General features: G+C 38.9%; 1 protein-coding gene and 1 pseudogene across 2 annotated transcripts in view; one reads left to right on the forward strand and one right to left on the reverse strand.

The window, feature by feature from the left end:
* AP3S2 (adaptor related protein complex 3 subunit sigma 2) overlaps window positions 1–18,136 on the reverse strand; it is a 55,142-nt gene that overhangs the window by 24,644 nt on the left and 12,362 nt on the right. Inside the window, exon 4 of one of the 2 annotated variants that reach the window (XM_063089218.1) lies at window positions 13,966–14,037. The exons of the other annotated variant lie outside the window; for it this stretch is intronic. Within the exon in view, the coding sequence (XP_062945288.1) occupies window positions 13,966–14,037 (72 nt within the window). The remainder of the gene's footprint in view (window positions 1–13,965; window positions 14,038–18,136) is intronic. 2 annotated transcript variants of the gene reach the window in all.
* LOC134371704 (arginine/serine-rich coiled-coil protein 2-like) lies at window positions 14,401–16,858 on the forward strand (annotated as a pseudogene).

Consider the following 18,136-nt stretch of genomic DNA (forward strand, 5'->3'; position numbering starts at 1 on the left):
CCAAAAAAGAAAACTACAGGCCGATATCCTTGATGAATATAGATGCAAAAATCCTCACTAAAATACTAGCAAACAGAATACAGCAACACATACATAAAATTATTCACCACAATCAAGTGGGATTCATCCCAGGAATGCAAGCTTGGTTCAACATATGCAAATCAATAAATGTGATACACCATATTAATAAAGTCAAACACAAGGACCATATGATCATCTCTATAGATGCTGAAAAGCATTTGATAAAACTCAACATTCATTCATGACAAAGACCCTCTATAAGTTAGGTATAGAGGGAAAGTATCTCAACATAATTAAAGCCATATATGACAAACCCACTGCCAATATCATCCTGAATGGGGAAAAGCTGAAAGCTTTTCCTTTAAGAACAGGAACTAGACAAGGATGCCCACTCTCACCACTCCTATTCAACATAGTGTTGGAAGTACTAGCCAGAGCAATCAGAGAAGAGAAGGAAATAAAGGGCATCCAGATTGGAAAAGATGAAGTCAAGCTGTCCCTGTATGCAGATGACATGATCCTATATATCGAACAGCCTAAAGCCTCTACAAAAAAACTCTTGGAGTTGATAAATGATTTCAGCACAGTAGCAGGATACAAAATCAACACACAAAAATCAGTAGCATTTCTATTCTCCAATAGTGAACATGCAGAAAGGGAACTCAAGAAAGCTTGCCCATTTACAATAGCCACCAAAAAAATAAAATACTTAGGAATTGAGTTAACCAAGGATGTGAAAAATCTCTATAATGAGAACTACAAACCACTGCTGAGAGAAATTAGAGAGGATACAAGAGATGGAAAGATATCCCATGCTCTTGGATTGGAAGAATCAACATAGTGAAAATGTCCATACTACCCAAAGTGATCTACAAATTCAATGCAATCCCCATCAAAATTCCAATGACATTTTTCTCAGAAATGGAAAGAACTATCCAGACATTTATATGGAATAACAAAAGACCACACATAGCCAAAGCAATGCTGAGCAAAAAAAATAAAGCTGGAGGCATAACACTACCTGGCTTTAAACTATACTACAAAGCTATAATAACTAAAACAGTATGGTAATGGCATAAAAACAGACACACTGGGCCGAGCCTGTGGCGCACTTGGTAGAGTGCTGCGCTGGGAGCGCGGCAACGCTCCCGCTGCGGGTTCGGATCCTATATAAGAATGACTGGTGCACTCACTGGCTGAGTGCCGGTCACGAAAAAACGACCAAAAATAAATAAATAAATAAATAAATAAATAAAATGGGGATCCTATTTAAAAAAAAAAAAAAAAAAAAAAACAGACACACTGATCAATGGATTAGAATAGAGAATCCAGAAATCAACCCACACACCTACAGCCATCTGATCTTTGACAGAGGCACCAAGCCTATACACTGGGGAAGAAACTGCCTCTTTAGCAAATGGTGCTGGGAGAACTGTATATCAATATGCAGGAGAATGAAACTAGACCCATACCTTTCACCATACACTAAAGCCAACTAAAAATGGATTAAAGAATTAAATATACACCCTGAAACAATAAAACTTCTTAAAGAAAACATAGGAGAAACACTTCAGGAAGTAGAACTGGACACAGACTTCATGAATATGACCCCAAAAGCACAGGCAACCAAAGGAAAAATAAATAAATGGGATTATATCAAACTAAAGAGCTTCTGCACAGCAAAAGAAACAATTAACAGAGTTAAAAGACAACCAACAGAGTGGGAGAAAATATTTGCAAAATATACATCCGACAAAGGATTAATATCCAGAATATACAAGGAACTCCAACAACTTTACAAGAAAAAAACAAGCAACCCAATTAAAAAATGGGCAAAAGAGTTAAATAGGCATTTCTCTAAGGAAGATATACGAATGGCCAACAGATACATGAAAAAATGCTCAACATCACTCAGCATCCGGCAAATGCAAATCAAAACCACATTGAGATACCATCTAACCCCAGTGAGGATGGCTAAAATCCAAAATACTCTGAACGATAAATGCTGGTGAGGTTGCAGAGAAAAAGTAACTCTCATACATTGTTGCTGGGACTGCAAAACGGTGCAGCCTCTATGGAAAATGGTATGGAGGTTCCTCAAACAATTGCAGATAGATCTACCATATGACCCAGCTATCCCACTGCTGGGAATATATACCCAGAGGAATGGAAATCATCAAGTCGAAGGTATACCTGTTCCCCAATGTTCATCGCAGCACTCTTTACAATAGCCAAGAGTTGGAACCAGCCCAAATGTCCATCATCGGATGAGTGGATACGGAAAATGTGGTATATCTACACAATGGAATACCACTCAGCTATAAAAACGAATGAAATACTGCCATTTGCAACGACATGGATGGACCTAGAGAGAACTATATTAAGTGAAACAAGTCAGGCACAGAAAGAGAAATACCACATGTTCTCACTTATTGGTGGGAGCTAAAAATAAATAAATACACACACACACACACACAAAAAAAAAAACCGGGTTTGGGGGAGAAGAAGACAGAACAATTACAATTCCTTGAAGTTGACATGACAAGCATACAGAAAGGACATTGTTGGGTGGGAGGGGGGAGAGGGAGGAGGGAGGGAGGTTTCGGTAATGGGCCACAATAATCAACCACATTGTATATCAACAAAATAAAATTTTTAAAAAAAAAAACAAAAAAGAAGGATTTCCATCAGCCTGGACCCCCAAGTAACTACAGTGTGTACAGAAACCAACCACAATGGCCACATAGCGTGAGTAAGAAATAAACCTGTTATAAGCAATTGGGATTCTGCAGTAATGTATTACCTAGACTACCCTGATTGATACAAACATCAAGCCTGGCAAAGTGTTCTCAGCTAGAGATCAAGAAATTCTGCTGCTTATCTCAGAGGGGACCAATCCTCTTCTGCAACATAAGGAATAATAGTAAGAATGGTAGAATCGAATCTCAATTCCAGCTTTTTAGGGTGTCTACACATCAGCAACCAAAGTGATATACAATTTATTTTATCTGCAACACATCCAAGTAATACCGTTGGTAATAATCTTGACAAACACCAGGTTTTATTGAAAAGGCCAGATATCAAACAGATAGCTCTAAAGGTCAAATTTTGCTGTTTTGTGTACACTATTGTCCTACTGCCCTTAGCCAATAATAAAGAATGATTAAACAAACCAAGGAGGTTCTCTGTAATTTTAAGTAGCAGGTATCAATGAGATTGTGCAATGAGGCAGTGCAAAGTTCAAGTAAGGAAAGCGAGAGTGTGCACCGTAGCACATATTAACTGTAGTTTGGAGAAATCTTAGCTTTTCTTTTTCTTTATATAAACTATGGAGATACTAGAAATTTAAGAAATCATTATTGCTAGTCTCTGTCAGTTGTCCTGAGGGAATAAGATACTGACCTCTGAGAAACATTCTACAGCCAACAGTAAGATTTGAAAGTGTGGATAACAGATCGAAAGTACCTGGGTCCTTAAAGATATTATCAAACTATTGTCTCAACCACCCTTTGACTCTTCCCTATAGCTGGCCTTCATGTATATGAGATAATAAATGTCTTTATTGCTTAAGCAAAAAAAGAAAAGAAAAATCTGCCACTAATTCTTATCTATCAAGCATCAACAAAGAAGGGATGGGGATATGAATGGAACACAAGGCTAGTCTCAGTTCCCCTCTTCTTTCTTAGGCACATTTAGATAAGAGGTGGCCAAAGATGATCAGATATGCCAATTAGCACCTTTTACAACAACTAAAACTCAAACAGAATGTCTTATGCTTCTAGGCCAAAACAACTCCTCCTCCATCATCAAAAACACACAAAATACGTGTCCCTCATTCTTCCCTCCATTCCTGGAGATTAGCAATCAGGATATCTGCTTCCACATTACAAGGGTGTGGAGGGCATTAATGAGCTTTGTTATCATAAGCTCTGTTCCCAGAAGGGACATTTGACAACCATAATCTTTTATTACTGTTCATGACCCCTTTCATCTTAGTGCTCACCAGTTCAATTTTGAAGCCTCAGCATTTTCCCATTTTAGCAGCCTATATTCAGCAGAGATTTTAAATTCCATACTATGAAGGTTTTTTTTGGCTCAGACCCACCCAGAAACATATGTTCCAACTCTCCTGAGAGAGCCCATGCTAGGTTGAAATCTATAAAAAGGCTAGATAAATTCCCTTGACATAGCCACTGAATTGTGATTCTGATGACCAAATCTTGTAAGCCCAATTGAGTTCCAAACCTAGCTTGATGTTGAGACACTTGTAGATCAGAATATTAGGTCACCCACACATTGTTCTTTGAACAACATTCAATTCACTATTTTTAACACCAGCACCTTATTCCGTTGAGTTGTGTTTAGGGATTTCTGAAAGCAAAAGGAAACTAGTTGCCCCAGTCAAGATAAGCTCCAAATGGCAGTCTGGACAGTTGATGGCTACCACTGAGACTATGAAATTAGACCTTACACCAGCCTCCAACAGTTTAAATCATGAACAATCTTATGTGGCTAGAGTCCTGGGAACTCTTCAGTGACACTCACCTGAAGACTACTCAAGTCGATAAAAGGCACCACTAGATTCAGTGAGGGGTACAAGGGCAAACACAAAGATAAGGACAGTCTAATCAAGCAGGGAAAACATACAAACTTATATAAACTAAGGTCACAGGAGGACAGATATAGTACTGTACATGGTCTGAAGAGATCACAATAGGCTAGGTGATGAGGACGAGCTTTAGAGTGGTAGGATTTGAGCTAAGCTTTAGTGACATGCAGGATTCAGTATATGAAAAGATGTGAAAAGACAATTCAGGCAGAGTGCCGAGGCAGGAATTACAAAGTTAGAGTAGTCTACTCTGGCTAGAGCAGAAGATTATCTGGCAAGAAGTAATAGTAAGTAAAGCCAAGATAGGATGGGGACAAACGGTGGAGAGCCTTGAATGTCTGGCCGAGGGGTAAAAGCTAGTCCAAGAACTGCTTTAGGAAAGCTAATCTAATTCTAGTGTTCAGGATCAATAAAAAAAGAGAGAGTAAGGTTAGAAAACCTCACAGACATAAGTGAAATTAACAGACATGATTAAGACAATTCTTGACCCATAATCAAAACTAGGATTAAAAAACTATACATATATATATATATTTTTTTATGACATTATGAAATTTATGACATTATATATATTTATGACATATATATGACATTACTGGGACAATTGGGGAAATTTAAATATGAACTATATATTGGAAAACAGTATTTATTAATGTTAAATGTCCTGAATATGTTAATTATGTTGTGAATAATTAGAGAATTATAGACAACGTATTATATGAGAATGTTCTTTATCTTAGGAGATGCCTATTGAAGTAGGGATGAAATTTTATGATGCTTGCAACTACTCTCAAAATGGTACAGGGAAAAAACTACATAGAGAGATAAAAGCAAGTGTGCCAAATGTTAGTAATTGGTGAATCTAAGAACAAGATATAAGAAGGACTCTTCAAGAAGAAGCAACAGGTTTAGTGACTGACTGGATGTTGGGGGCAAGGAAGAAGGAAAGGTTTTGAGTGTATGTGACAGAAAATGGTGGTAGTACTGCTGGAAGAGGGAAGCTGCAGCTATAAAGGAGATAAAGGAGACAGATGCTGAAGTTGAGTCTAGATAAGAAGTGGCAAGAAAAAATTTAGATGCTAGAATGACATTAGGAAGAAATGTCTTCAGACAGTTGGAAATACAGGAATAGGATTCAGGCCGCACAGCAGAGCTAGAATTACCAATTTGGGAATTACCTACATAGATGATAGTTTAAGTATAAAAAATGGATGATATCCATGATAGAAATTTGAGAGGGAGAAGAGAAAGGTGAGAGATGACTGACAACATAACTCACTAGTAGAGAATGGGAAAAGAACAGAAGAAAACTCAGGAGGGTCCTATGTAACAGGAACAAAGGTGGAAAAGGATTAAGAGGGTGCTCCACCAAAGAGATGAATAGCATCAAATACTGCAGGAACATTAAAAAAGGTGATGACTGGGAAATGTCCACAGGGTTTAGAGATTAGGAAATCATCAGTAAGTTTTGGGTAGGCATGAAAACTAGGTAATAGGGCTCTAGAAAAGGAACAGATAAAGTAGAACTGAATGACAGTATAAATCACTCACTCATTCAAGAAGTTTACCTTGAATGAAACAATGCAAATGGAACTAAAGTTAGAGGGGACTGTAGAAGCATGGGAAGAGCTGTACTCTGTGAGAGACTGGGGTAATCTGGGGATTTGCAGATACAGAAAAACGAATAAATATACACACCTTGGAGATGGGTTGAAGAAGCGAGATTATGGTCCATGTTGGGGACAGACAGGAAGAGGACTTAGCTCTAGAAATAAAATAGAACAAACCTGCCTTTAAGACTTGAAGAAAAGGAGAGAGAAGAGGTAAAGAAGAGAGAAGTAGTGATAAAAAGAGAATACTAATAAAAACAATTTAGGAATCAGAAAAAGAAATTGCAAGATTAGAAATAACATGCCAGGGCAGCAGAAATTCAGTCACATCTGGTCTTTACATAGGCCTCCTTCTCCAGCCAAATGCTTAAGGTGACAGGGCAGCTATCCATGACTATCTAATGCAGATCTTAAAGGTCTAGGGACTGTTGGGAGCTTCTGACCTCAAGATGAGAGATTCTTTAATTAAGAAGGATGGAGTTCAAGGTGATATTCCTATTGTCTTATAACAGGTCTTTTGCCTACCTAAGTAAAAAGACCATTTTCTGAATTAGCAACTGCTCTATATGAGGGTGAAGATAAGCTTGAAATCCCACAGAAAGGAAGTCATCTGCTGGAAGACACCTTCAGACACTCTCTAAAGGTGAGTAGGGTGGGATTCTAACTCTTTGCATCATTGCTTTCAAAAACCCCCCGAGACACGGATAGTCGTTTCCTAATGCCATGTGAACAACTAAAAATAAACAATTTTAAAAACTGTGAAAAATTTGCAGCGGCAGTAAAATACTTTATGAAACTCATTCGAAGATAAGACACAACAGTGAGAAAGAGCCACATTTTTATGGTTTTTCATTTCCTTTTAAAAGCCATATCTAATAAAATAGTTGGAACTGAAATTACTTTACTGCTTTAGCAGGCATCCTCACAAATGTTTAAAAAGCAACACTCGGGGCCGGGCCGTGGCTCACTCGGGTGAGTGCGGTGCTGATAACACTAAGGCCACGGGTTCGGATCCCATATAGGGATGGCCGGTTAGCTCACTGGGTGAGCGTGGTGCTGACAACACCAAGTCAAGGGTTAAGATCCCCTTACCGGTCATCTTTTAAAAAAAAAAAAATAATAAATAAATAAATAAAAATAAAAAAATAAAAAGCAACACTTGAATGATGAGGGAAAAGATCATGATTACCCCAAGAGAAGGAGAAAAAGCTTTTGATAAATGTTAACATCCTTTCATGATTAGAAACCCTTAGCCACTAGGAAAAGAAGAAACCTCCTTAACCTGATAAAGAATATTTACAAAAAACGCTACAGCAAATACTTAACTTCAAGGTGACAGGATGAAAGCTCCTTTTGAATCCAGTAACAAAACCAGATGCCACTGTCCCTACTTCTATTTAACATGACATTGGAGGTCCTAGTCAACAGAGTAAGGTAAGAAGAAAACACAAAAGGTACAAATATTGAAAAGAAATGAGCAAAAACATCAACAGATAAAGCATCAGAATTAATAAGAGTTTAGCACAATCTCTGGTTTCAATATAAACACATAAAAATAAAGTGATTTCTATATGACAGCAATAAACAAAAAGAATATTTAAAATACCATACACAGAGAGTTCCAGTCAAGATGGCAGAATAGATGGTCCCCAGCATCACTCTCTCCCACAAATCAACCAATTTACAACTATAAAAATGTAACATCAGCCAAGCTGGGGGCCTCTGGAGCTCAGGGGAAGAGGAGGAGAGACCTGTAGAGTTCATGAAGGTGGGAGAAACCATAATGAGAGAAAGAAAAAACTGCTCTGAGCATTTCAGGCCACGGCTGCTTCAAGGCTCGAGCTGTTTTTTTTTTTTTTTTTTTTTGTCGTTTTTTTCGTGACCGGCACTCAGCCAGTGAGTGCACCGGTCAGTCCTATATAGGATCCGAACCCGCGGCGGGAGCGTCGCCGCGCTGCCAGCGCAGCACTCTACCAAGTGCGCCACGGGCTCGGCCCAAGGCTCGAGCTGTTAAGCGCATGAAGCAGGAGCTGGCAGAAGCCGCAGCTGTGCCCTTCAGATGGAGTTACTTGGAGGCAGCATGGGAGAACATGGCTTTGGTGGCCCCCAGGACAGCAAGAATACTAACAGGGTTCCTGTGGACCCACACAGGAGTGAGGAGCCAGAACAGCTGAAAAAGGGGAGCCATTCAGAGGCTGGTGAGTCATCACAAGGGACCGTGCAGGGCCCAACTCATGGGAAGTGTTTGGAGCACAGGTGGTGGGGGAGACAGGCCCACTGATAGAACACTGGGACACATCAGGGATAGCAGATCCACCCCCCAATCAGTGCAGGACCATTCAGAGGAAACTAGTCAGGAATGCAGAACTGCATGGGGTGCAGGTGGATGAAAAAACTCGGGCCCAGGGCGGGCCCGTGGCTCACTCGGGAGAGTGCGGTACCGATAACACCAAGGCCACGGGTTCGGATCCCATATAGGGATGGCCGGTTAGCTCACTGGGTGAGCATGGTGCTGACACCACCAAGTCAACGGTTAAGATCCCCTTACCGGTCATCTTTTAAAATAAAAAAAAACCAAAAAACTCAGGCCAAGATCAGAGTTTCAACACAACCCAGGTGCAGAGGGTCTCTAGAGAGCTGGAAGTACCTATAAGGTCAACCGTTAAACCCTGAGCTGCACAAAAAGTCTTCCCTAGGGAAACAGCAGCAAAGCAGCAACTTAGCTCAACCACACAGCTCAAGTACAGGTTCCCACAGGAAGTTCCCCCGTTCTAGAAGTAAGCAAAGGAGAAAAAATTAGTTCCAGCCCAGGCACACCACCAGTGCCTTGGGGCCTGCCAGGGGACATGAGGCATGGAGATGGGGAATGGACCCCTGCCCACAACCACTCACACCGCCAGAGCCTCAGGGCCTGCCTGGGAACACAAGGCTTGGAGCCAGGGACCGGACCCCTCTCCCATAAGCAGTCACACCACGCCAGCGCCTTGGTGCCCACCTGGGGACCCGAGGCATGGAGTGGGGAACCAGACACTCCCCACAACCAGGCATGCCATCAGAATAAAGGAGCATGCCAAAAACATCACCTCCATGTGGGTGGCCCACCACAGCCACCACAATAACCGTGGCTGCCACGAAAGCGGCTAGATATCACAACCACCACACAGATGGTCCGCCAGCCACTGAAGTGCATTGATACAAGGAGAGTCACCAGCAGAGATAAAGAAGAGGATGTCTCTCTTCACAGAGCCCATTTCAGAGTGACAGAAGAAGCATCTGCTCTATGATAATATTGGGGGATCTGATCACACCTTTCGGCATTGGACAGATCATCTGGGCAACAAGTCAACAGAGTAACCATTATTCTTTCAGAAGGAGAAAAGAAATCTAGGGTAACTTGGGGGGGGAGAGGGGGTTGGGGAGAGATTGGACAAGGGGCATAAAGAATAATTATGATTTGTAACAATATATATGTTAGTAATATTGATTTGATCAACATATCTCAATGTTGAACCCAAAAATATGTATATAAATAAATAATAAATAATAAAATAAAATAAAATACCATATACATTAAAAAGATATCTAAGGCAAAATTTAATATATGTAGAACCTCTATGGAAAAAAAATTATAAATGTTCATTGAGAAACCTCAAAGAAGATCTAAAGAATGGAGAAATACACCTTACTATGGATATAACTCAATATTGTAAAAAAATGTTCTACAGATTTGATGCAATTCTAATCAAAATCCTAACAGGTGTGTGTATGTAATTTATCAGCTGACTCTAAATTGTGTACTAAAATGGAAAGGACCAAAAACAGCCAAGCTATTCTTGAAAGGTAGCTATGTTCACCACTATACACCAATGCTAATCAGCCAAGCCATTCTTAAAGAAGAAAGTGGGTGGATTTTCTAACAGTTATAAAAATTTCTTTAAAAGCTATAATAATTAAGATAGTGTGGTCTGGGGATAAAAAACTAGAAAAATAGGACAGAGTATAGAAATAATCCATGCATATATGGATTTTTAACTTATGACAGAGGTGGCACTGAAGAGCAGCAGATGGGCAGAGAAATTCACCTTTGGCTTGGTCTTTTTAATAAATGGTGCTAGAAATCTTGAATATCTAGACTGGGAAAAAAAGACAAATTGGATCTTACCATATAATAAATATACTCCAGGTGAGTTTACAGACTTACAGCTTTCAGAGGATAATATAGAAGAATATCTTTATAACCTCAGGGAAGGAAAAGATTTCTTGAATAAGACATAAAAAGCTGTAACTATAAAGGAAAAGACTGATAAGTTTTTCCCAAATTAAAAATAAGAATTTCTGTTTATCAAAAGATAACATAAGGAGGGGCTGGCCAGTTAGCTTAGTTGTTAGAGCATGGTGCTGACAACACCAAGGTCCAGGGTTTGATCCCTGTACCAGCCAGCTGCCAAAAAAAGTAAAATAAAAAAAGATAACATAAGGAGAATGAAATTACAAGAATGGCAGAAGATATTTGCAACAAAGGATTTGTTCTGAAAATATATAAATTCTACAAATAAATTTTTAAAACACAGGCAGACTACCCTAATAATAGAAAAAGGAACAAAGGCCTTGCATAAAGTACTTCGCAAAAGAGTACCTCCTAATGGCCAATAAACATAAGAGATGCACATCTTCATAGTAATCAGAGAAATGCCAATTAGAATCACAATGAAATATCACTACATACCTACTAGACTGATAAAAATTTAGTTCCACATCAGTCAGGACAGGTGTGATTAAGCTGCAGTAACAACTTCAATATCTCAATGGCTTCAAGCAACGAAGGTCTATTTCTTTATTCTTTTTTTTTTTTTTTTTTTGCTGGCTGGCTAGTATGCAGATCTGGACCTGTGACCTTGGTGTTACAAGGCTGCGCTATAACCAACTGAGCTAACCAGGAAGCCCCTGAAAGTCTATTTCTTTCTCAGGCTACATACACATTCCCTGTGGGTCTACTTGAGGACCTTGCTCTATGTCATCTGCACTAGGGACCCAGGCTGAGGTAGGCTCTGTGTCCATGCTTCCCAACTGCCAAAGCAGAAAAAAAGATTTGTGCACTGGCTCTTAAAATTTCACCTAAAACTGACATATCACTTCCTACTCACATTTCATTGTCTAAATTCACACTACATTGGTTACAAGTCACACAGCTACACCTAACTCCAAGAGAGCATAAAAGTATAATTTTACAATGTGTTCTGAAAGGAGAAAAAACTGGAAATACTTAGATAACAGAAATGATCATCAACTTTTGGTAAGGATATGGAGCAATGAGATCACTCACCCCAGTGATGGGAGTATAAATTGATACAACCACTCTGGAAAAGCTTAGCATTTTCTAATGAAGTGGCAGATACTGTGAACTGCAGTGAGAATCTGCACCAGGTTCCAAGCCTCAGACTTGTTTTGGCAGTGCCATTGACTTGCTGGTGCCTTGTGCTTTCTCTTCTTCCTCCTAGAGGCCCCATCTATGACCCAGCAATTCCACTGTTAAGAGAAATAGATGTTCCAAGAGAAATGTACAAAAATGTACAATAGCATTTATTTTCAAGAATATTCATGGCAGCATGTATCATAACAGCCCCAAACTCAAAACAATCCCAATCCATTAATCATAGAATGGATAAATAAATTATGGTACATTCATATAATGAAATCCTATTCAGCAATGAAACTAAACAACCCAAGGCTACATGCAACAAAACAGATGATTCTTACAAACAATACAAGCAAAGAAGGTAGAACACAAAATAATACATGTTATGATTCTGAAAGTCACCTTGAAAGTATACTCTGGGTTGCCTAACGAAGATCTAGTTTGGACTGAGGAGGTTCCCCCTTCCTCAGATAAGAGGGACTGAACCCGAGCTCAACTTCCCACAGGACTTAACAACTGTCTCTTCTAGGTATATCATCCCACAGCCCCAAAGTTTTCAGGTATTGGGCAGTTGGTATTCCCAAACAACTTCTATAGACAGCTGGCACTCTAATACTGATTGCATGGTGTTCAAGCACATTGTGTCTCTTCTCTGGTAAGGCTACTCTCACAGTTGCCTGATAAAAAGAGAGAGCACTGGGGGAGAGCACTGGGAGCACTAGGGGGAGGGGGGAATTACCCCAGCAGAGACTGGCCCCAACACACCTCTCCATAAGGACAATGGGAAGATGAAGGATCTGTGTGCCTTCTCTTCCCTTACTTGGAAAATTCTCCTTTTTCCCAGTCAAATCTATCCCTTAATTTATACTCTGTAATGTTGAGAAATTCATCTCTGGCCTGGTAAGCAATGTATGGCATCTGCAATGGAACTCACTTTGCACACCAGGTGGTAACCCCAAAGGTAATACTGACACTCCTCCATTCCCCCCATATCCTCAAGTCTCTTTAATATTAACCTTTTTTTCCCACTAGTACAGAAGAAAACTAGATTTGAACTATGGCATGCCCTGACAGAAATTACAAGATAGCAGCACCTTTAACAACTGACAAGCACAAAACAACTCTCTAAGTGCTTGCAAAGAGAGAGCACTAAGAGATCTCTGAAGTTTCCAAGAACATTTCATATGAAAGGGAGAGTAATCACCTCAAAAGCATCAGTATGCTTTGGAAGGCTTGTAGGGCTGCCAGGGAGTCCCAAGTCAAATATGTGAAGAAGAAACTAGGCTGGTGATTGAGCTAAAGAGCCAAGCCAGATGTTGAGAGAGAAAATGACTCCATTCCAACGTCCAAACTTAAGAATGCACTCACTGCATTAGCCCAGAAATTGGCATCTGCAAACCCTGAAAGAGTCAACTGAGACTGATCCTGCTAGAAAACTACAAGAAAGTCCTCCAGATGACAATGATAGAAACAATGGATCTAAACACCCCTACCTTGTCATAATGAAAACAGATTAATAAAAGATCATGGCTTAGCGATGAACAGTAGCTTCCTAAAAATCATATCTCCCTCCAAGAGCCATGGATTATAGTGACAACAATCAGTTGAAGATAAACCAGGACCAAGGAAATCTTAGCACCAGTCTGCAACAGTGAACAGCACTAGGCACAGTCTGTGCCCAGTTGGATAAAATAAATGTGTCAGTTTCTTTCCCCTTGCTGGCTATCTCCCATATTTAATTTGGCAAATGAGCACATAGACCATGTCACAGTTATGCTAGCAAAATAATGCGTACTTGGGACCATTTCAATTCTGCCTCTGATGTCTGCTTTCCTACAGAATATCACCTGATCTCCAATTACGTTATAGATGACTTAGTCACTATATTACTCTTCGGGAAAGAGAAATACTTTACTAGCTAAGTCAAAGCTCCTGTGTCATGATTATTCCAAAGTTTTACTGCCATTGGCCTATGCCTAGGAAACTCATTTTATAATCATAATAAAACTATTCATCTCACCTTTGGCTGGGCAGCCAGTTATTCTAGTGACACCACTACCCTATATGAAGAAGTTTGTCTGTGAACAAATGAATCATGATATAAGCCCAGAATAACTTGTGCATGTTAAAAATGTTAATAGATCTTAGCAAACAAACAAACAAAGACTACTACACTTAAATTATTAAATAAAAAGGTTCTAGACTATCTCAGGGCAAAAACACAAAAGAAAGAGCATGAAGGTATACAGATAACTAAAGATGCCCCAACCTCTTCATTTTCTAGTAACCTGCTTTGGGAGAAAATGTACCTTATCCATATGGAAGATCAAGTCCAATTCACACACATTTTCAAAACACTTATCCAGAGTCTCCACAAAAACCTAGGAAACAAGGAGAAATAAAGAACAGAAAAAGGAACATATTCACAGCTTCATAAATGTCACATTTGGAAGTAAAGAGGACAGTCATGATACTATTTACCTTATGATACATCTCAAAAACAAACAAAAAAAACCAAACAAAAAACCATGCCACTTTTTGTTTCCATCATCAGCTGATCACCCTACTTACTTATCCCAACTTAGAAGGGGTAATCTAGGACAGGAAAACCTTATTTTTAGTATAGCGACACAGCCAGGAGACATAGGTGGCTTTCTTTCTTCCTTTATAAGATGGTAATTTACATAAAATAACAAATTAAAATACCAACTACTCATAATACTACGTCCTATCCCCAAGCCTCAATGTATACATGTAAAAAAATTTTTCATTATTATAGTGTTAACAGTTTTGTCTTATTAACTTCAATTAACATTAACTTCAAAACACCTTTCCATGAATCAAAGTAATTTACACATTTACAATTTTAACTTTTGAATATAACAGAAAAGTGTACAAATGGTAAAGGTACAGCTCAATGAATTTTTAGAAGGAACATACTATGTAACTCCTATCCAGATATTTGTTCTTAACGTTCTTATTTCTCCTTCAGAGAATGACTTCATTTCAACAGTCTTGTTGTCAGCAGTGTTATCAGTTGTTTAGTGCTGCATGAAAATGATATCTTACTTGAGGCCTGTAAGTGACGTGGACAGGACACACCCTTCTGCTATGGTATGAGGTGGATGCACACAGGCACACTACCCTGTGGCAGCTGCTGGGGAGACCCACCAGCCATGAGGGACCAACACACATTATTGGGGTTGATCTTGCTCTGTCTCTTCTCTGCATAAGTAAAGCATTGTTCCATCTGGTGATTGACTATGTTCTGCTTTTCCTTGGTAACTCTGAAACCAAAATGCAATGGGCAGAAGTGTTTGGAGTCCTCCCCTGGAATTGGTAACTGGTACATAGTGCTCTGCTAGACACCACCTACATTAGAAAACTATTTGACATTAGGTATTAATACTCTATGGGCTTTTCAACTAGCGGGCATTCCTCTTCTTTACTGCTTTCAAAAAATTCATTGCTATTGTCCCTTTTCCTATTCTCTCTGTCCTTGTGTGTTTGTATATGTGGGTGTTTTTGAATTCACTTTCTATAATTTTAAAGAAAGAAAATGAATTTAGAAGTGTGGAAGTCTCCAATGGCATTTTTCTTCATGAAACTTGACAAAGTCTAAAGTTCTTACAAAAAGTAAACTGTGAAAGAGTAGAAAATTTGGAAAAACACTGATAATAAGGAATAACTTGTCTTACTAGATTCTAAAATTTGTTGTAAAGCTTTGGTAATTATAATAGTATAATATTAAGATAGGAATAAAAGTATAGATCAGTGAGACAGAATATAAATTACCAATGATGTAGTTAGTCTGTGGCAAAGCTTTGGGCTGGCTAGCACTGTTAAAAGCAGCACCACCCTAGTGGCCTGGACTCAGCTATGGCACCCATAACACATGTGAGGAGAGTCAGACCATATTTTGCAGTAGCATTGTGCCAAAGGGCTGTTTTCATTTAAAGAGGGTTAATAAAATTAAGACTGATTTTTCAGGATAGTGATACAATAAGATGGACTAGTCCTAGAAAAGACATCCCCAGATAGAGGTAAGAAAAAAGAGCAGTCAGGTGTACCTGTTTCTCCTGCAGCCTCAAAACATTATTATTCAAGATCATGATCAAGGTCAAGAGAAAGAAAACAAGAATCAGATAATGAAGGGAGAAAGCACAGGAGCTAGAGAAGAAGCAAAAGCATGCTAATGAGCAAAGAGACTGAACTGAAGATGTTGCAGACTCAGATAGGAAAATAATAAGCCTATCCAAAAATAATATCCTCTAAGAAACACAAGACTGAAGAACATAATGAAAAAGAACATCCTTCTGATAAAGGAAGACAGAGACTCAACTCATCTGAAAATGATAAGGACAAACACACAGAAAGTAAGTCATCAAGAAGCAGAAGTCGCTCAAGATACCAATCTCATGAAAGACATCATCAAATCAGAAACAGCAAGTGGAGGACTCAGTCCAGAAGCAGAAAGAGGAAGAATCATGATCTAGCAGCAGGAGAAGAAAACTGCATATCAGATCTTGCTCCAACTCAAGATCAGGAGATAGGCATAGAAATAGAAGCAGGAGTAATACAAAGAGTAGAAATTGAGATAGAAAGAAGAGCACTGAAAAACTAAGAAGATTTAGCAGAAGTTTAAGATGGATTTCTAGCCAACTCCCCTTGAAGGCAGAAACATAGCAATGGATGCACAAGAAGCTTTAGCTTGGAGTTTGGAAAGGGCAAACAAATTACAAGAGAAGCAAAAAAAAAAAAAAAAAAAGATATGGCTGAAGAATAAAAACAAGAAGAAATAGCAGCACTTCCTGGAGGTTGTGTTCTCAATTCTGCCACCCTGTTAGCATCAGGAATGTAAGTGACTCCTCAGGAATGGCAGCTCAAATGGCAGCCCTGCAAGCTACAGCTCTGGCAGAGATCGGAATAGCTGAACCTAGCTATTATAACACAGCAGCTGTAAACCCAATGAAATCTGATGAACAAGAGAAGAAAGGAAAATGCTTTCGCAAGAGAAGAAAGAGGAGGCAAATCCCTATCTGCTGAAATATGGAATAAATGGAAAACAAAAACCCAAAGTGTTATATATAGGAAATCAGTGTGTAATTAAAAGTGAAGATGAAGCTGAATTTAGCTCAGCTGATAAAGAAACAACAGGAAGAAGTGTTCAGAAATCTAGATGCTCAGTATGAAATGACATGATCACAATCCAAGGAGGAATGGGAGTAGACACACACACAAAGAGGAATGGGATTGGATTTCACATCTTCAATGTAAGGAATGGGTACAATCTGAAAAAGATCATACTTGCAAAGTATGAAACCTTATTAATAGATGACTTCTTCTGATGTCAGGTTCTTATCTTCCAGACAGCTAGTATTAGAGCTTGCATGGGTGTTGCACTGACTTTTTTTCTCACAATTATTTAAATTGTGATAAAATAGACATAACATAAAATTTACTATCTTAACAATTTTTAGGTGTACAGTTCAGTAGAATTCAATACATTCATAATGTACAACCATCACCACCATCCAAGTCTGTAACTCTTTTCATCTTGTAAAGCTGAAACTCTATGCCCATTTACACTGACTTTAATTTATTGAAAAATAAGATTTTTTTCATAAATATCAGATCAGTGATACAGGTGTTAGTGTTATAACCAGGTTAAACTCACTTCCATTAAACTTGATAAGACTACAGGACAATACTTTTCAGTTCATGAATTCTACTTTTCAAACATATAAAAGCTGCAGGTAAGATAAAATTTCAAATATAGATTTTTTTATGTCTATATTGTGTACTTCTGTACTTAAACTTGTACAGTTATTTTCATTTCTTGAAACATGAAAGAAATATTATGTAGATATTCTTTGGAAAATCTGGCCATTTGGTACATAATCCAGCACAAATAAGCTATGTGATGATAATAATTGTTTTCTCAAAAAAAAAAAAAAAATAATAATAATAATAATAGCAATACTGTTGGAGAAGATTTTTATGCCTTGGGAGCTATGAGGAAAATGATCAGCAGATTTGACTACATAAAATTAAAAGACCAATGAACCAGGAGAAGACACTTGCAATAAATATAACAAAAAAAAAGGATTAAGGGCTTCCAGTCAAGATGGGAGAATAGACAGTTCCCAGCGTCACTCTCTCACAAATTAACCAATTTACAACTATTAAAAAGCAATGACAGCCAAGTTGGGGCTGCTAGAGATCACGGGAATAGGAGGAGAGACCTACAGAGTGCATGGAGATGAGAGAAGCCACAATGACAGAAAGAAAGAACTGCTCCAACTGTTTGGAGCCCTGGCAGCTTCAAGGATGGAACTGGTGAGCACATGGAGCAGGAGCTGGCAAAGGCCACAGCTGTGCCCTTTGGATGAAGCTGCTTGGAGGAGAAGAGGGCCTTGGTGGCCCCCAGGCCAGCAAGACCACTAATAGGGTTCCCATGGACCCACATAGAAGCAAGGA

This window comes from Cynocephalus volans, chromosome 3, assembly GCF_027409185.1.
Source record: "Cynocephalus volans isolate mCynVol1 chromosome 3, mCynVol1.pri, whole genome shotgun sequence".
In the NCBI taxonomy this organism is placed as follows: domain Eukaryota; kingdom Metazoa; phylum Chordata; class Mammalia; order Dermoptera; family Cynocephalidae; genus Cynocephalus; species Cynocephalus volans.